Source organism: Barbus barbus (assembly GCF_936440315.1).
Source record: "Barbus barbus genome assembly, chromosome: 12".
Classification (NCBI taxonomy): domain Eukaryota; kingdom Metazoa; phylum Chordata; class Actinopteri; order Cypriniformes; family Cyprinidae; genus Barbus; species Barbus barbus.
In genome coordinates, this window is record NC_136740.1 from 18,439,488 (window position 1) to 18,460,739 (window position 21,252).

The following is a 21,252-nucleotide window of genomic DNA, read 5'->3' on the forward strand; positions in this document are numbered from 1 at the left end:
AATGCTTAAATATCAGGAAAAATATCGGTAAATCGATATATCGGTCGATCTCTAATTCTAACATTTGTTACCAGCTGTTGCCCAGTGAACATATACCCAAGTTGTTGTTTTTTTTCTCCATACCATTTGTTTTACACAATTAAGGAGGAACCCTTTTTGCTTTTTTCAAATTATGGTATCCTGTCAGTCAGTCTATTATGAAAAAATAAAAAAAACTTTCTTTGTCATTCCCCAGGACTGTCCAACAGAAAAGTGTAATAAAAGATAGTTTTCAACATATGGATGTCAGACCTTCCCATATGAATCTCATGTTTATACACAGTATATATGTGTGTGTGTGTGTTAGATTAAAATGGTAGTGGTACATGAGCCAAAATGTGAATAACTCAATCATAGTTTCAATACTTCTACATTCATTGATGAGGGGTGGAGCTACAGAGGATTTCTTGGGCCCATTTGACCTCATATCAAAGCAGACTGAATATTAATTTAAAATCTGTGATCTTTCAGGCTATTTATAAACATAATCTAGAGCTCTTTGACACTATACCAGCTTTAAACCTGCTAACAGCAATGGCTGTATTTACCACTATTAAAGTATACCTACTAAAGTATAAAATAGAGGTTTATGGAATTAACTCAAGAAACATGCTTAATATTTTGTTTTACATTTTTTGCTCCGTCTTACCAGATTGGAAAATGATTAGTAATTTCTTTGCCTGGTTCCAACCAATCTTGTCTCTATTTTGCTACATTTAACCTCTTTCAGGATGGTTGAACACTTCTTAACAAACTTGCTCAGTTCTCTTCTATTGTACCACTAATCATCTATATCTGTAAACTTTTTTGATAACTACTCAAAAGAGTGTCTGTTAGGCCCCAGCGAGAATTGAACTCGCGACCCCTGGTTTACAAGACCAGTGCTCTAACCACTGAGCTATGGAGCCTCACCTGCTCTTCTCTTGTCCTTATTACCATATGAAAAGTACATATGAAAAACTGTTCAAAGGGTGTGTCCAACATGTCCCTGTAGCTTTTATTGTTTGAAGTTTAGGATGAATGACAGACACGTGATTCATCTGTCACAAATGACATCCTTCTGTCTGCATAACCAATCCTAGATCTACCTTATATTAGATTTCACCTATATGTTTCCTAATAAGAGAGAAAACAGAGATACTCAGATGTAAATCAATGCAATGAGATAAAATGAAAAAAATGTATCCAAGCCATTGTTATTCTGTAAAGTTCTTGAAATATCAGATCAGAAAGTTGCAGCACTTTGCTCTCACATGTAAGATGAAGTTCTGCATATAGTCTAAAGATCTTGGTGTCTTTTGTAGTGCTGAACAATTATCAGATCTATATGAGCGATTCTGTTCTATCGACAATCATTTGTCTTTAGATAGTGCTTCAAAAGCGTCCTTTAGTTATTAATCAGGCCCCAGCGAGGATCGAACTCGCGACCCCTGGTTTACAAGACCAGTGCTCTAACCACTGAGCTATGGAGCCTCACCTGTACAGCTGGTGTCCTGATTACCATATGAAAGGTACTGCTGGTAGTGTGTGTCTCTATAAGGGGTGTCTCTGTTGAGTTTCTTTTGTTTACACTATCAAACAATCATGTTTGCTTGGTTGTAACCAGCATTGGTTTTTGTGTGTTTTGTTTGAAGGGTCAAGACCTTCATAAATTTCAACCACATTTGACCTTGTTTAAAGATACTTAAGTGATACTAAACCACTTGAGCGCTTGTGATGAATAACATGCTTCTCAGGCCTACCATATATTATGATTGTATTTTTTTATATACCTTATGTATAATATACTGAAATTTGCCATTCGTAGAAAACTATGAAAGCTGGAAAAAAAAAATCATCCAACTAATTTTTGGCTATTTTTTTATAAGATCTCTGATTTTCAATTATAAATAAAACCAAAATTAAATTTTCTCCTGTTTGAGTTCTCAGTTTACAAAAGAATTAGCCTCGGTCACCAGTATGAGAGTGATTTGTACTCCTTATATGACATGCATCATTATTGTCCTACTGCCTGGACCACACTGCATCACCAATGTTTTCAATATCTTCTAATAAACAAAATAAGCAAGCTTGACCAATGTTGTTTTTGGAAGAAGAATTTAATGAAAGTAGTAGTGTAGCACAGTTCTTCAGCAGAGATGTTAGCGTGTGAGCCTTCAAAGAATCATAACACAAAGTTCTGTCTGTGGGACAGACCTTTATGTCTGAAAACAAATGTCACAAACAGTAGATACATGGAGATCCTGCAATACACAAGACAAGTAGTTATCAAACTAATCTAATATGGATAGGCTACAGGAACTTTCTGAGGAACACTGTCCCTTTGTTGTTCTAATTGTATGGACCAATTAGTTCACACCTTTACAGACACAGACAGAGTTGACTGCGTCACACGTCGTTAAAGCTGAATTCTCATTCTAACTAGTGATCGACCGATATTGATTTTTTTATAACCGATACCAATTAATTGCATGTTTATGTGCCCGATAACCGATATGCAGAACCGATATTTATTTATTGTTATAAAGTAAATAAATGACTGCGTGAAGTAAGTCCATACTTCACTTTGGGTTTTTCCTCCTTTCAGTCATCTTAACAAAACATGTTTTGAGAATTAGCAGTCTTTCATGCAGGGCTCTAGACTCATTCTTCCCACTGATCTCACTTTTGCTACTAACTTTCTCAGTTGGTCGCACGAGCACATAATTTGGTTGCAATTTGTTTGTTGTTTTTTTGTTTTTGTTTTTGCTACAACATTTGAATAATCAATGCATCCTGATGAACTTTTATCATAGTTTATAGTTATATGGTAACGAAAGTGTTCAACATTCAACTCGTTCTTTTTCATCGGTATTATTTGTGAATTAAATTTTGTGATCAGGAATTCCTTTTTTCATGCACTTTCACTTTCAAATTCGCGATCTTGGTGTCACATTTTGCAAGAAAAGATAATTGTCTGTTTTGCTTATACCTATACACCTTTCCCTTTTTAAGACTAAAACAAAATATGGATTCATTGTTATTCTTAATTAAAAAGCACAACAACAATAAAACAGTATGTTGACAATGACAAGATAAGACGAGGCATGGCACAGGACACATCACATGCTGTACTATATACGAGTATATTACAGAATGTTTAGCAAACTCTGAGGAAGCAAATAAATAGACTAATAGACCACAGAGAGATCATTAAATTCAATGCTTTTATTTCCAACATGCAATCATTCATGGCTGTATTATTTAATTCAGGCAAAGTTATGTCTTTATTGGGAGAGGACTTGACGGATTATCTACTTGACCCCCGCCTTCACGAGACTAATGATGAGCATATAGACAAAAGAGAGAGAATTAAATTCAATGCTTTTATTTACAACATGCGCTGATTCATGGCTGTGTTATTTCAGGCAAAGTTATATCTTTATAGGGACATGGCTTGACAGAGTATCTTTATCATATTTCTTAGAGCCAAGTTGCATAAACTACATATCAGGCATTTATGTAATACATCTAATTTGTGCATTAATGACTGTAATATTAAATAGTTTACTAACTACAGCAAATCAAGTACCTGCACGCCGTTGTTGTTGTTGTCTCGTCTCCCCTCAGATGCGCTGCAATTGCGATCCTGTGCGCAATTCTCAAAACGCCCACAAGATGGCGGTGTTTATCGGTGACTCCGATATTACAAAACTGATATCCGATAATGGGAAAATGCTTAAATATCGGGAAAAGTATCGGTAAATCGATATATCGGTCGATCTCTAATTCTAACATTTATTACCAGCTGTTGCCCAGTGAACATATACCCAAGTTGTTGTTTTTTTTTCTCCATACCATTTGTTTTACACAATTAAGGAGGAACCCTTTTTGCTTTTTTCAAATTATGGTATCCTGTCAGTCAGTCTATTATAAAAAAAAACAAAAAAACAACAACTTTATTTGTCATTCCCCAGGACTGTCCAACAGAAAAGTGTAATAAAAGATAGTTTGCAACATATGGATGTCAGACCTTCCCATATGAATCTCATGTTTATACACAGTATATATATATGTGTGTGTGTGTGTGTGTGTGTGTGTGTGTGAAATGGTAGTGGTACATGGTAGGCCTACAGTGAGCCAAAATGTGAATAACTCAATCATAGTTTCAATACTTCTACATTCATTGATGAGGGGTGGAGCTACAGAGGATTTATTGGGCCCATTTGACCTCATATCAAAGCAGACTGAATATTAATTTAAAATCTGTGATCTTTCAGGCTATTTATAAACATAATCTAGAGATCTTTGACACTATACCAGCTTTAAACCTGCTAACAGCAATGGCTGTATTTACCACTAGTAAAGTATACCTACTAAAGTATAAGATAGAGGTTTATGGAATTAACTCAAGAAACGTATGAAAATATAAACTGAAAGGGAAAAAAATGTCTATTCTTAGTTATTCTTATGATATTTTGATTAAAGATTACAAAGTCAAAAAATGTACTATTCATTCTAATATGCTGATTTGGTGCTCAAGAAACATTTCTTATTATTATCAATATTGAAAACAGTTGTGCTGCTTAATATTTTGTTTTACATTTTTTACTCCGTCTCACCAGATTGGAAAATGATTAGTAATTTCTTTGCCTGGTTCCAACCAATCTTGTCTCTATTTTGCTACATTTGACCTCTTTCAGGATGGTTGAACACTTCTTAACAAACTTGCTCAGTTCTCTTCTATTGTACCACTAATCATCTATATCTGTAAACTTTTTGATAACTACTCAAAAGAGCATCTGTTAGGCCCCAGCGAGAATTGAACTCACGACCCCTGGTTTACAAGACCAGTGCTCTAACCACTGAGCTATGGAGCCTCACCTGCTCTTCTCTTGTCCTTATTACCATTTGAAAAGTACATATGAGAAACTGTTCAAAGGGTGTGTCCAACATGTCCCTGTAGCTTTTATTGTTTGAAGTTTAGGATGAATGACAGACACGTGATTCATCTGTCACAAATGACATCCTTCTGTCTGCATAACCAATCCTAGATCTACCTTATATTAGATTTCACCTATATGTTTCCTAATAAGAGAGAAAACAGAGATACTCAGATGTAAATCAATGCAATGAGATAAAATGAAAAAAATGTATCCAAGCCATTGTTATTCTGTAAAGTTCTTGAAATATCAGATCAGAAAGTTGCAGCACTTTGCTCTCACATGTAAGATGAAGTTCTGCATATAGTCTAAAGATCTTGGTGTCTTTTGTAGTGCTGAACAATTATCAGATCTATTTGAGTGATTCTGTTCTATCGACAATCATTTGTCTTTAGATAGTGCTTCAAAAGCATCCTTTAGTTATTAATCAGGCCCCAGCGAGGATCGAACTCGCGACCCCTGGTTTACAAGACCAGTGCTCGAACCACTGAGCTATGGAGCCTCACCTGTACAGCTGGTGTCCTGATTACCATATGAAAGGTACTGCTGGTAGTGTGTGTCTCTATAAGGGGTGTCTCTGTTGAGTTTATTTTGTTTACACTATCAAACAATCATGTTTGCTTGGTTGTAACCAGCATTGGTTTTTGTGTGTTTTGTTTGAAGGGTCAAGACCTTCATAAATTTCAACCACATTTGACCTTGTTTAAAGATACTTAAGTGATACTAAACCACTTGAGCGCTTGTGATGAATAACATGCTTCTCAGGCCTACCATATATTATGATTGTATTTTTTTATATACCTTATGTATAATATACTGAAATTTGCCATTCGTAGAAAACTATGAAAGCTGGAAAAAAAAAATCATCCAACTAATTTTTGGCTATTTTTTTATAAGATCTCTGATTTTCAATTATAAATAAAACCAAAATTAAATTTTCTCCTGTTTGAGTTCTCAGTTTACAAAAGAATTAGCCTCGGTCACCAGTATGAGAGTGATTTGTACTCCTTATATGACATGCATCATTATTGTCCTACTGCCTGGACCACACTGCATCACCAATGTTTTCAATAAGTAATAAAAGATAGTTTGCAACATATGGATGTCAGACCTTCCCATATGAATCTCATGTTTATACACAGTATATATGTGTGTGTGTGTGTGTGTGTGTGTGGCATAACTCTTGGTCCTCATCAGAGGCAGGAAGTGTGGAGAGCGTGATGACCTGAGCTCTGAATGGAGTGGAAAGCACTATGGGCACATAACCCTGCCTTGGTTTCAGGATGACCTTGTGGTCATTAGGCCCAAATTCCAGGCAGGCAGGGCTAATGGAGAGCGCCTGCAAGTCTCCTACTTGCTTGGCTGGCGCTAGTGCTAAGAGCAGAGCAGTCTTTAGTGACAGTGACCGAAGGGTAGTGGACTGTAGCGGCTCAACACCATGGGCAAGTCCCATGTAGGGACTGTGAAGGGCCGAGGTGGATTCAGCCTCTTGGCACCCCTCAAGAAGCGGACAACTGAAGTGCTCCTGCCTGGCCTGCTATAGGGGCGTGTGAGGTAGCTATAGCTGCTGCGTAGACCTTGAGTGTGGACGGGGAACGTCCTTTATCCAGCAATTCTTGCAGGAAGGACAGAACCCGTCTCAGAGGAATGGGCCACGGGGCTGCTATGAGCAGCTGAGTCAGCTCTGACAACCAAGGTTGATTCTTCCACAGGGGCACCACCAAGAGGACCTTGTTTCCCCGCTCCCTGATTCACCTGATAACCTGTGGAATCAGGTCGATTGGGGGAACGTGTAAAGGAGGAGTTTGGGCCATTCGTGGGCCAACGCATCCTCGATCTTCGAATAATAATTCTGGTAGTGAGAGTTGGCTCCTGAGGCTAAGAGGTCTACAGGAAAGTATTTCAGAGGAACTGAAATACAAGATGGCGCCAGTGTGTGTGGCGAGTCGTCTGTCCTGTTTATTTTATATGTTGACGTTGGCTATTTTACTTATCTTAACATCAGTTTTAACTACTGTGAACTCTATATTGTTAACCTATGACCGTCAAACATTACTTGATATTGGAAAGTTAGTCTCTTATTCATCTGATGCCGAGTGGAGTGGAGCTTATACGCATCCACCGCCGTTCGCGCCAAACATTCCCGATTTTCTGTGTCGACGGCCCTTCGACGTGCCGCGGAGAAGGCGTCGCAGAAGACGAGGGAAGCGGGTTGGTGTTACTACCAGGATTAAGTCCGGTTTACTCTCTGGATTTACTCAGCTTTCTGACTTTCCCTCACTGGCATCTTCGCCCGTCTCTGGTCGTTATGTGGCAAGACGTTCGCTGGAGAAGCCCTATCGGTGGATTCGTCCGATTGCCCATCTCTCCCTGGATTCGTGGTGGAGGTGTTAACCATGGCGTTCTCCGTCCACTGAATCGAGGTCATCCTTCACCCTGCAAGTCCCCGCCGATCAGAATGGGATTACTTAACGTTCGCTCCTTGCTCTTAAATAAAACTTTTATCCTGCACGATTTATTTATTTCAAAGGATTTGGATTTTATATTTTTGAAGGAAACTTGGGTTAAAGAGGGAGATTTCAGTCCCTTTTCTGAACTTGTTCCTCTGGATTGCACCTTTTATAATTGCCCCAGGAAAACTGGACGTGGAGGAGGACTGGCAGCTGTTTTTAAACGAAACTTCATTACACGTATTATTCAGTCTGGTGTCTATTCAAGCTTTGAGGTACAGCTTCTTCGAATAGATTTGGCACGTCCAGTCCTTTGTGTTAATATCTATCGTCCACCGCGTATTAACAATGTTTTTTTAAATGATTTTTCTGATTTACTTGGAGAACTGATTCCTCAGTTTGATTACATCGTAGTGTTGGGTGATTTTAATATCCATTTATGTTGCCCCACTAAACCTCTGGTGACTGAATTTAAAAATCTTATTGACTCATTTGATTTTGTGCAGTGGGTGCAAGAGCCTACTCATGCTCATGGTCACACGTTGGATTTGGTTTTTTCACGTGGATTTCAAATTTCGGACATTGAAATCAGTGAAACTTGTTTTTCTGACCACAGATTGGTACTTTTTCCTCTCATCTTCCTGATCCAGTTGCTGCCTCATGTCCAGTGACTCGTTTGAATCGTTATTTCTCCACTCAGACATGTGAGAGATTTGCATCCTCCTATGCTGCCTATAACTGACCCACCTTTGCCTGAAATGTTCTCTTCTTTGCAGGATGTGAACAGACTTTTTCATTTCTTTAATCAAAAATGTTTGTCTACTTTGAATCTCATTGCTCCATTAAAACCTAAACGTATTGTCACCAAACATCAGCCTTGGCTTAATGATTCAACTCGTTTGCTTAGAAAGGCCTGCAGAAGAACAGAGCGAAAATGGTGCAAGGATAAATTACAGGTCTCTTATTAAATTTGGAGAGATTCCTTATTTGTGTATCAGAGAGCTGTTAAGGCCGCCAAGTCCAAGTATCTATCTGAGTTTATTAGTGACAACTCTCACAGACCTAAGGCACTCTTCTCTGCTATTGACTCCGTGCTCAGTCCCCCTGTCATCATTTTTCCTGATTCTTCCGTATCACTGTGTGAACAATTTTGTACATTTTTTAACGAGAAATCCTTTCAATTAAGATCTAACTTGCCCTTGGGGAACTCGGCCCAACCTGTGAGATCAAGTGGTCAAGTGCTATGGAATAACTTTCAGCCTGTTTCCTTTGAATTCTGTAAAGGCATTGTTGAACGTCTAAGACCAACTTCGTCTTCTCAAGATATTATTCCATATAGATTTTTAAAACAGATTTTCAATATCATTGGACACGATCTTCTATCAATCTTTAATACTAGTTTAATTACTGGGGTTGTTCCTGACTGCTTAAAAACAGCTACAGTAACTCCATTATTAAAGAGGCCTAATCTTGATTCTTCAAATTTTAATAATTTCAGGCCTATATCAAATTTGCCATTTCTTTCAAAGATCCTTGAGAAAATTGTGTTGACCCAGCTACAGTCCCATTTGATGTCAAATAATATTCTTGAAAAATTCCAATCGGGTTTTAAGTCTCAACACAGCACGGAAACTGCACTTCTAAAAGTTGTAAATGATATTTTAATAGAAACAGATAAAGGGAATGCTGTAGCTTTGGTGCTTCTAGACTTAAGCTCTGCATTTGATATGGTTGACCACACAATCTTGATTTCCAGGTTGGAGAGTTGTGTTGGGTTACAAGGAAAGGTATTGAAATGGTTTCAATCTTTCTTAGCAAACAGAAGTTTTAGTGTCTCCATTGGCCAACATAGTTCGTCCTCACACCCACTTGTCTGTGGGGTGCCTCAGGGCTCAATTCTTGCCCCAGTTTTATTTTCTATATTCATGCTACCAATGGGTGCTATCTTTGAGAAATATGGAGTGTCCTTCCACTTATATGCGGATGATACTCAGTTGTACTTTCCCTTGAAACACAAAAGTAAAGAATTTTTAGGACCTCTGTTGAATTGTTTAAACGAATTGCAAATATGGCTAAAGCAGAATCTTTTAGTGTTAAACGAGAACAAAACTGAAATCATTCTGTTTGGTTTAAAGTCATATGAAGACTGTGCCCTTCACTTTGGTCATCTCTCTTCCTACCTTACACCCTGTGCCAAAAATCTTGGTGTTCTTTTTGACTGCAACCTGGGTTTTGAGAAACAAATTACCGCAGTGGTCAAATCAAGTTTCTTCCACTTACAGCGTTTATCCAAAATTAAATCCTTACTCTCTGTAAAACAGTTTGAACAGATTATTCACTTGTTTGTTTTATCTCGTTTAGACTATTGTAATTCATTATACTATGGTATAAGTCAGTCTTCTATAATGCATCTGCAGATGGTCCAAAACGCTGCTGCAAGATTAATGACAGGCAGACGAAGGTTCGATCACATCTCGCCCATTCTTATTTCACTAAACTGGTTACCAGTTAAATTTAGAATTATCTTTAAAATTTTAATTTTTGTTTTTAAATCTCTGCATAATCTCGCCCCGTCCTATCTTTCTGAGGCAATTTCTACCTATAAACCTAACAGATCCCTAAGATCCAGTAACCTTGGTCTCCTCTCTGTTCCTAGATCGAGGCTTCGCTGCAGAGGTGATCGAGCCTTTGCTGTTGCTGGCCCCACTCTGTGGAACAATTTACCAGCTTCTATTAGAGCTGCGCCCTCCTTGCCTGTATTTAAGTGCCATCTTAAAAACCATCTTCTGTCAATAGCTTTTACCTAGCCTTGTCAATTGTATTGTTATATTGTGCTGTGATGTACTTTGGTTTTATATCTGTTGTATTTTTAGCTGTATTGTACAGCACTTTGGATCAACTGGTAGTTGTGTGAAAGTGCTCTATAAATAAAAGAAAGAAAGAAAGAAAGAAAGAAAGAAAGAAAGAAAGAAAGAAAGAAGAAAGAAAGGTCTACCTCGGCCTCGCCAAAGATCTGAGGATGGAGCGTTCAATCCTATGAGGGAACATTGCTCCGAGATATCTTGTCCACTCCTTGGTTCAATTTGCCCGGAATGTGCGCCGCTCTCAGTGAGTGCAGATGAGGTTGAGCCCATTCCAGAAGATGTTTTGCCAGTAGGCAAAGGCACTTTGAGGAGAGGCGTCCTTGGTGATTTATGTAGGACACCACAGACATGCTGTCTGAGCGGATTAGCACGTGGTGAAATAGCACCTTAAGTATACTATTCGAGGTTTCTCTGGAAAGTTTTATAGGGTCTGGCAGCCCTTTTCATCTTATGTTGAATCCTTATGAGACACTATTTCATAATTGATCATATCTGACACTGACATCTCTTCTATTTTTTTTTTTTTTTAATTAAAGGCGTGTGTATGTGTTTGTTGTTTGTAGTTATGTGTTTTGGTGTGAAATATGTGATTTAAGAAGAATGTTGTATATGTTTGTGTGGCTGAGATTGTTGTATAATAATGAAAATCAATAAAATATTTGAATAAGAGAATGCTCCCATCTGTCTCAGAGGGGAAAGAACCGCGTCCATGCACTTCGTAAAATTGCGGGGGGCCAGAGACAGTCCAAAGGGATTCTTCAGCCATCCTCGTCGCGAATTGATACGTCTGTAAAGAGGACTCATACTGGAATTTATTTGATTTTTATTGTTCTCCTCAACTTCACTGAACTGCGTCACTGAACATTCACATCACTGAACTGCGTGAAAACATTCTAGCGTCAACGTCATTATTCATTCCCAACTCTTAAAGTGACAGCGCTCTTTATCTCTTGCTGATGTAACAAACACATGACTAATTAAACACCAGATTATGGCTGTGTCCAAATTCAGGGTCTGCATCCTCCTTAGGATCCTTCCTACCCGGTTGAAGGAGGAGGGATCCTCCGACGTCCGCAAAACCCGGAAGTCGGTGTTTGTGAATTTGGACAGCCTACCCTTCTTTCAGTTCCCTCCCTTACCCGTTGCTCATATCCTGTCGCCTAGCAACCGTGACAGCGCCAAGCAAGAAGCGGGAAAATGGACAAACAAAGAGTTATTCTCCTCATTTTAATTCTTTTGGAAGAAATAAAGCAATTAAATAAATTAAATACTTTCTTTGCTCGTTGTCGGAGAGTTTTTTATATCAGACTACAAGACAGTCACATCCAGGTAAGCCATTATAGCCTATTTTTATTTGTTTTTAAGTATTCTACTAATTTCTCCTACAAATTCATTGAGCCGAAGCATAAACTTTAGCTTGTTTTGTCAGAGAAACTCCTCTCCCACTCCGCTACCGCTCGCTTCGTCCTCCATTACGCTCTGCCGAAAAGAATTATGGGATAGGTAGGACGGGAAAGGATCCACCACACCCATCCTTCCAATTCGGGGAAAAGGAGGACGTATTTGTGGGCCGCATTTGAAGGATCCTACGAATTTGGACAGCCTTCGTCGCGGAGCTGTGACGTAACATCCTTCAAATGAGTACTCCGAAGGATGCAGACCCTGAATTTGGACACAGCCTATAAGTCAAACTAAACATGCAACAATCGCCAAATCGAAAGTAAAAGGCGCAGGCGCTCATTCAAGGATTTCAATTCCGTGCATATTGGTAGCGGCTCCATGATGTGCGAAAATACATTATTAGCACGTATGTGGGTGTGGGCGGTAAGAAACCGAAAAAGAAAAAATAGATGAACCTCAATTGAATATCCCAACAATTTTGTGATTGGCTGTTACGTGTGTGGCCAGGGTGGGCCAAGCTTCTGATTGGGTGGGCCAGGCCCACCCTGGCCCCCCGTGGAACCGGGCCTGTTTATTAGTAATTTTAACTTAGTAATAAATACATCAAAATTATGCACCATTTATCATCTGTAATACCGTTGTGTAACCGTTAGATGGCTGTATGGCCCTATATAGCCATGACGTGAAGTGACATTCAGCCAAGTATGGTGACCCATACTCGGAATTCGTGCTCTGCATTTAACCCATCCAACGTGCACACACACAGCAGTGAACACACACACACCGTGAACACACACCCGGAGCAGTGGGCAGCCATTTTATGCTGCAGCGCCCGGGGAGCAGTTGGGGGTTCGGTGCCTTGCTCAAGGGCACCTCAGTCGTGGTATTGAGGGTGGAGAGAGCGCTGTACATTCACTCCCCCCACCTACAATCCCTGCCGGCCGGAGACTCGAACCCGCAACCTTTGGATTACGAGTCCGACTCTCTAACCATTAGGCCACAACTGTGTATACCCTAGTTGCTGGAAACATATTTCAGTCATAATTATTTGTATGCATTAGGTTTTGCATTTGGATACATATTTAGGCATTATTAAAGACTACTTTTTGTCAAAGTTTGTTTGTTTCACATCCACACAATTTCCTTTACTATATATATATATATATAAAAAGAATGTCTTTATTTCTTTTAAAAACACTCTACTATATGTTGTGTGGGGTAGTAGTAATACTTAGAAGACAAAGTGAGAAAAGTGTCTGCATAGCACTGAAAATTTATATAAAATGGAAGTGAATTCTATACTTACAACTGAAATCACTCTTCATTAATTTTAAACACTTGAGATAGGTTAACACAGGAACCAGAACATTATTTACTTGAATAAAATATGTTTGCTAAAAATGACAACCATCTAATTAGCCACTCATTTTCTTTGTTGAGGCATAGGGCTTTTATTTTGAAGTTACATCATAACAGCTCTTGGAAAAACCCTTTTCTAGGTGACTTGTTCATAGTTTGCTTTGACTCAAAGAGACAGGATAACAGCAAGTTGGTGAGTGAATAATCATTTGTTGTTGTTTTTAAATAACTAGCCTATTTCAGTTCATTTTTACTACGCAGGAAAAAAAATACACGTATATAATTAATTTAAGATGGTACATTTAGTAATTGCCATAAATTATTCAAACTCAATGAAATTTTTTAAAAGAAAAATACTACACTGCCGATTCTGTCATTCAGTTGTACATGGCTATTATTTAGTACTCGTTGTAGGCCTAATACAGAATTTCTAATTATTAGAAGCAAGATTTCAAGTTTATTTTATTTTATTAGGTTTTTAAATGAAATAGGGTTGTCTAAAATTGAAAGAAAGAAAGTAGCTATTTTACGCAGCCATGAGAAAAATAAATGCTCTCAAAATTCTTTAGTGAAACTTTTGTTACCTTTTTTCCTTGCTTTGGACATGTTTCTATCTAGACTGTTAGGCATGTCCACAGTTTCGATTTCCACAGAAAACAGATAGACTACTACCAGCCCATTTCTTAGAACATAAAATAACTTAAATTACTTACTTAAATTCTTGAAATAACATAATATTTTTATTGTACATCTAATAGTAAGTTTTTAACTGAGATAAATTTATAAATTTAACCCTTATCATGAATATCTGAATGTTAATTTGGCTGCTAGGTAACATTAGGCTACAAACCCAAACATTTTTGTCAACTTCCTGAACACTGACACCAAATTCCCTACTGTTTATATTATTATTATTTTTTATATTTATTTATTCTTTTGTGTGTGTGTTTTTTTTTTTTTTTTTTTGAGGAGGTTTAGTAAGGCTAATAATTACCAAAGCAGCTTTTTACCTCATGTAAGTACGACCTGTAAATTATATTTTGGTAATGCTGATCACAAACTGAATTGGTGGCTGCATTATAAGTCTCCACGTGATTTTTTCGCTATTATTATTATTATTATAAAAGTAATATTGTATTTTCTACTTGTTCTCCTTTAAATTATTAACGTGATAGCTTAAATGCACGTTGGATAGACCTAATGTTCCCTGGGAAATATTAAACAAGAGATGACTCGGATTCATTACTTTTTTCCTATCGGATATTATGTTGAGTTTAATATGCTTCAACTCTCTTTTAAAACTAACTTTTTTTATTTGGTTGACATACAAGATTTGCCTTTAGTATTTGTTAACAATATAAATTGGAGAATGCTAACATGATAAAATATACAATATTTACATTCTTGCAGTGCAACAAGTCATCACACTCCCATTTCAGAAGTGATTTCATCTTATAAACAGCTTTTCTCAACCTGAAAGCATGTTACGTACCAATGACAGAAGACATAGAGAGCTATTCTATAATGGGCAGCACCTGAAGCTTGAAGAGCTCAAATGGATGGGAATACCGAATGAATACCTCTATAGAACAATCCCAAATCACCCTGAGGATGTGAAATTTCAAGTGTCATACCTTCGGCATAACACTAACCTCCAAGGATTCCTTGGCATCTGGGATTCTGAGGGATTTAAAAAACCGACGTGCAGCCACTCACCAAAACATGATCTGGTATGGTGGAGCCCAGACATTTCCAGAGGTGATATTACTAAAGCTGAGAGGCGATACCTGGATGACCGACACACTGACACAGAAAAAGCTTTCCTGCACAAGTTCACCACTTCTCCTGCCTTTTTGTCATCCTCTCGCATGGGGAACTTCCGTTTCAGCATGTCGATCCATGAGTTGTTGAGAAGTTACAAACAGCAGTTCTGTGCGGGCCAGAAGCCCAATATTCGCATTTTTGAGACTGTGGTCTATAAGCAGGAAGTGATGTATTCTATTGTTATTCATGCGCCTCGTGCATGTAAGCTGTTCTCTAAGTATCCCCTGCTCGAGGATAACCAGGATGCAGTGTGTGGATTCCATGAAAACACCATTATCTGGCGTCCCCAAGCAATGAGTAAAACACACCGTTTCAGGCTGTCTCGTAACATGAAAGCTATCAAGATACCTACAAAAGCCAGAAAATACTACATGTGGGATAACATCGGAATGGCATTCCATGTTCCACATGGAGAAATATTCCACTTCAGCAAGGAAATTCTGACTAAGAGTCTCAGACTCTGTGAGGGAGCTCAGCCAAAACTTAACACAGAAGAGTTTGTGAAGTGTGAGTTTGGCAATCAGGCTTTAGAGTAAATATGCCAGAGTATTCATTACCTGCAGCCAGTATTTTTAGGTATTAAAAGTGATAAAATGAGCAGTGTAATCACATATGTAGACGTATGAAAGGTATGTGGGGGAAATATTAGTGTTTTTTTTTTTACCTGTTTGTTTTCTATTCTGAGAATGTATTTGTCCATGCTGAATTTATAAAGCACTGATGCTAAAAAAAAGATTCTGGACTCTTGACATGTTTTACATTAATGGTGGCTTTTGATGGAAATGGAAAGGCAGAATTTATGGTTCTTTATCAGTTTTGCATTGCTCCCACTGAATACCTCTCTGTTTAGCTCACTCAGCTCACAATAGTAAAGGCATGGAGCACCTGGGGATGTTTCCAAAGCACAAAGAAACCAACAACACACTGCATTTTGATTTGATAAAGTTTGGGTAACCTTGAATCATGCCATATTTTGTAGACTAGTGGTTAATGAAGACTATAGTGGTAAATAGTGCATGTAGTATGATTTACTTTGCTTTCTTTATGTTTTTTTAAGTTAAATGTTTTTATTCCTCTTTTAATTATTTGTATTATGCTGATAAGTTTCTTTTACACCGCACTAAATGAGTATGTATCCTTTATTTAATAACTAAAGTAAATTTAGAATATGTGTGGAGTTGTTTTTGGATTCTCTTGTCACTACCTGAAGTGATATATCTATTTACACGCATACTTACGTTTAAGAAGGCCCATATTTTCATGTTAACTGTCATGATGTCTGGTGATCTAAGTGCTGAAGGTCACATAGGTCATAGGCCTGTTTCTAGTCTTTTTATTTACAGTTTGTCTCGCATTCCATGTAGTCTCACATTCTACTGAATAAAAAGAGAATATTGTTTAGACTTCTGTGTGAAAGTACAACTGTACAATTGTTTTGGGGAAAAGACATTTAACAGCAACTCCAGGAGGTGTGTGTATGTGTGTTTCTTTTCTATACCCCGTTCTCTCTATCTTTTGTTATAGGATTCAGACTGACACCAGCAAGGTTGTATCTGAAACATTTTAAGGAGGGGTCCAAATTCCATTACAAGAAGATCAAGCCTATGGAAATGACTCTGACATGCCTGGGTCATCTGTGCAAGAATGGTCTGACCTCGTCATTAGACTGCTCCGGAACAGACCCCATGCAATAAAATAATAAAAGCTGAAGAAGGAATCACCGATAACAGTCAGGTCACAGATAGTTTTTTGTATCTTCTCTGCCCACTTATTTACAAGCACCCTCTCTCCTCTCCCTCTTCTTTTCCAATGTTCTGGTGTTATTGGAAAGATGTTTTCATTCCCATGTCAGTAGAATAGACATGAATAAAGGTCTCAAACTGTAGATAATTCTGTTCCGCTGATGTAGGATGTGCCCCCTGCTAAGGTCTCTGGCATCTTGCCCCAGATAACATTTGACCGTTCAGGTCACAGTACCCAGCAAAATTGAAGTTTTTATTGCTTTGAATTTATGGTTCTCTGTTTTGTTCGGGGTATTCAAAGAGAACTGGCAAACTACTCAAGGAAGCATCTGTAAACTGAGCTTGCTGCACGATTTCCGTGTGTCTCTCTATTGCCAGTATGCTGACATTTTGACTTGTTTTTAAAACTTTATTCTCAAAATATAGTCTTTGTTTCATGCTGATCAGTTGAGCAACCAATTTCATTGAATTCTATTATTTTCATTTTGATTGATGTATAATTTTGCCTGGTAATTAAATGTTAAACTTGATTTATCCTGGATTTTTCTGAAATCATTATTTCTAGTAGTGGAGTCTGGTGTTATATTTGGGTTAAATTCTACGGGTCTTTACTGTTCTTTTCCAGTTCATTTTCACATTGAAGAGAAGGAATGCCCTTTATTCTTTTCATTTTGGAGCATGCTTGGTCATGATATACAGGCTATCTGTTGGACAGGGACTTTAGTTTAACCCCAGAAATCATTTTACTTAATAACTTTTTCTGGTCTTTCGCTTTCTTTACATCATAGAAATACTTTTATTTGCCAACAGCTGGAAAAAAATGTAAGTTATGTTGCCCAGATGTGCAGACACCAGTAGGCACTGTTGGATATCATTGCGTTAGTAGGCTAAATATTAACGACTGCCATTTACAGTTCTTAGAACAAGAACAAAAATGTTGCCTGTCTGCATGATCATTTGTTCTCTCATTTTATTGTGGGTCCTTTATTTAAGGTAGCCTACTGCAAATGTATAGGCTACATTGTTTGCATGTAAACCAGTCAGAATAAATGATCCCACTGAGCTGTTAAATAAGATTAAATATAACGTTGTATGTTGTGAGTAGGGTTGTTGCAAAATGGCTAAGGCGCGTTATCGCTTCATTTTGATCAGTTCAAGCTTTCGTTTCTGTTTTTTTTTTTTTTTTTTTTTTTTTTTAACAGGAGGCGGGGAACGCGGTGAAAAAAAAGAAAAGCGAATAAAACTCCCGCGTTTTCATTCAGTCTTTCTTCGGAAGCAGAAGAAGTGCAGTCTGAAAATAGCTTCTCAGATAGCAGGTAGGCCTACTTTTACGGAAAAAAATGTAATCGAGTTTTATATTCACATATTCATGATTAATGTGATTCATGCTCGGCTTTGAACGAGCGTTTTTATCAGTACCACAATTTGGCCGTCATTTTTAATCTCAAAACGTTATGTGGTAAAATCGAAACTTAAAATGTTCGCCATCATTATAATGATATACAATCTCTCAAAAGTGTAGGGTAAAAATCATTCACGTAATGTTGGCAAAGACAGATTATGACATATTTGTGCAACTGCTTATAATTGATTGTTTTTGATTATTTTTGATTCAACTTGTTAGTGGCGCCACCCAGACCAGTTTTAATCTGCCTTTGTCACAACCCTGAGATATAGCTAAGAAACGTTAGCTAAAGAAAACCATTCCACACAAAATTGTATTTCCTCTTTTTGAATACACGATTTTTCTTCTTCTAAATAACGTTCAAAAGCAGAGACTGTAAAGGCAATCAGACCTGCTGACTAAACCCGCAAAACTATAGTTTTTGATAGTGGATTACATTTTTGTAATATAAAACTATAGACTACTAATCAGTTAGAGCTGCCAGCGGTTAGCAAAAGGAAAATGTAGAGTGACCTTGTAAAACAGATGATAAGCTATAAACCTCATCTTTTTCTCTGTTTCAGAAAGAAAATGAGACGCACAAATAACCGAAAAGTTACAGAGACGTACTTTGAGGGACAGCATCTGAGTCTGTCAGACCTAAAAGAAAAGCCTATTATACAGAACGGATACCTGTATAAGAACAACATCCCTGCTTATCCTGAATCTGTGGAGTTCAGAGTACAGAAAGTGTCTCATGTCACTGGAGAATGTGGTCTTAGGGCTATTTTTCTCGATTCAGGGTTCAGACAGCCACCAGAGCTGGCTGATGATCAGCGCCATTTCCTCTGGTGGGATTTAGCAGTCGCATCTGATGACATATCCTCAGCTGAGGAGCGTTTCCTCACCTCCTTATTCCCTAGTGCTACCAAAATTCGCAACCAGCCGCCCATCCTTGAGCACTTCGCCAGCTCAAAGGTCTTCAAAGGAAAATCAGCCTATGGAAACTTCGGCTTTACCTTTTCACTGAAGGAGCTTCTCAGGCACTATGGTGAGCAGTTCTGCGGTGACCAAAGTCCAGTTCTGCGTGTGTATGAGACTGTGCTCTACCGACGAGAGATTGTCTATAATGTTGTAGTGCATCCTCGAGACATAAATCTTTATGACCATTATCCTCGACTTCCTAAATGGGGGGACGGTGTGTGTGGGTACCATGATGGGGCTTTGTGGTGGCGCTGTCAAGCCCCCTCTGAAACCTACAAGCTGAAGCTTGAGGTGAACAAGTTGAATTGTAGTGTTCATGTGAGCCCCCACAAAGAAGAATACTATATGTGGGATCATGTGTGTATAGCTTTCCACATGGAGCCTGGGTGGGTGTTGACCGTGGACCGAAACAGGTTGTTAAAAAGGGTGAATGCATGTGAAGTGTCTCAACCGTGCCTTCTGAGACGTCCGGAGACTCCACTGAGTTTAAACGAGGCTGAACGTATATTAGCGGATATTAAGGCCAGTATGGGAAAGGCTGAGGCTTGAAGCTAAACACACCACAATCTACGCAAATGTCGCATTAAAATGGAAAAGCAGATAATAATGTCACTCATGCTAGTTTGGTTTAAAATGCTTAAAGTGCACAGTAAGAAATGCTTGTAAACTTTGTTGTGTATATTGTATTTCTGTTGCATGACAACAGAAGACTCCTATCGGGTAGCATTGTACATTGCTGTGAAATTAAAAATGTTTTAACTATCAAAATTTTTGCAGTGCCATGTTTTTAATGGATTTATATATTGAACTGGAAATTGCTGGAAACTTTAGGCTTATTTCCGAGTTTCCTAGTAGTAAATACGATTTGACAGGCCGTTCACGTCCAATTTCCGATTAGGAAACTCGTATGATAATTGTTGGCCTCTCAATCTCAATCAAACATTTTCTGCCAATCAAATATTTTTTTGCCTGTCAAAATTTTAACTCACAGCTGCGGCTTCTGTCTCTTTTTTTTCTTGACAAGAATTGCGTCTATTCACACGCAAAACGTGTTTTCGACCACATCAAACAGGAGTCTTCAGATGCGCATTTCACTCGCCTCAGCACCAGGTGCGAGTCAAACGGAAATCTGTTTTTAGACCAGTAAACCCTTTTTTACTGTAGTAGCAATGTTATATTGAGTCGCGTTTATCATAAAACACTGATGAAAGCATATATACCCCAACTTTATTAGTATTTAAATAGTTTACGTTGAACTTTATTCTTGAGCAGATGGCGCTGTATTAAGCAGTAGTTGCTATATAAAAAAGTGTTTCTGTTGCTCATGAAAACGTTTCTGAAACGTCTGTGTATTTGACAAATATTGCATTTTATTCACTTCATCTGTGATAAGAGTATGCAAACACCGCGTGAGTGTCACTAACCGGAGCAGAAAGTGTCCGGCTTGACATATCTGTTTTCAACTCCGCCCCTGACTGCAAGCGGCTGCTCTCGTTGATCGCCGTCTGTAGCCTTACTTACAAAAACTTCTCGGTTAATATCATGTTCTCTTCAGTTACTTGTCAAATCTCTCTGAAATCACAATATTTACTCTCGAATATTTATGAATTATTAGTAATTATTCAATAAAGAGATCAATAAACGAGTGTTAGTCAGTTAGTAAAACAAAATGACCGTTAATTTTAAAAATTATGGGAGTGCAGAAAAGCGCGTGCTGGAGAAGCGCGTGCTGGACGCGCGTGCAGAACAGAGGCGCGCTGTAAAGAGACGTACAAACAAACCCGGTGTTTATGGTATGCTTAATTTCAGTAATAAAATTGGAACTATATCATCATTATAATGCGATTTGACTACTTTGATGTCTTCCGTTTATTAAAAGCTTATTTCAGACATTAAATTCTGCAAAAATAGTTTGTTTATGATTAATAAAATACACATTTCAGCATTAGAATAATCAGAAAAATCTGCAAAGTTTTAATTAGTTTACATGGTTATGACAACTAAAAATAACCTGCAATAAGAGGCCTCCAAAGACTCATAAAGAATTGTAACTGGTCTGGGAGTTTCCTTTTAAGAGCTATCCAAAATCACAGGCAGAACAGGTAGACTGAGATTTGGAGGGGTTTTATTATGTAATGCACATCAGATTTGAAACTGGTTGAGAGACACCCTGGGGCAGTGGACTATTAATCTGAATTGAAGATGGTCTGTGGAAACAAGGAGTTTCCTTTTTATAACTGTGTGCATTTATAGATAAATATGGTTATATGCAATTAATGAAAG

General features: G+C 38.0%; 1 protein-coding gene across 1 annotated transcript; it reads left to right on the plus strand.

Annotated features, from left to right (window-relative positions):
- The first annotated feature begins 17,867 nt into the window (after positions 1–17,867).
- Positions 17,868–19,733, plus strand: LOC306877817 (uncharacterized protein). Its single transcript, XM_079429794.1, has 2 exons — positions 17,868–17,917; positions 18,570–19,733. The coding sequence occupies exon 2, from the start codon at positions 18,577–18,579 to the stop codon at positions 19,516–19,518; it is 942 nt and encodes a 313-aa protein (XP_079285920.1). The 5' UTR covers positions 17,868–17,917; positions 18,570–18,576; the 3' UTR covers positions 19,519–19,733.
- The last annotated feature ends 1,519 nt before the right edge of the window (positions 19,734–21,252 follow it).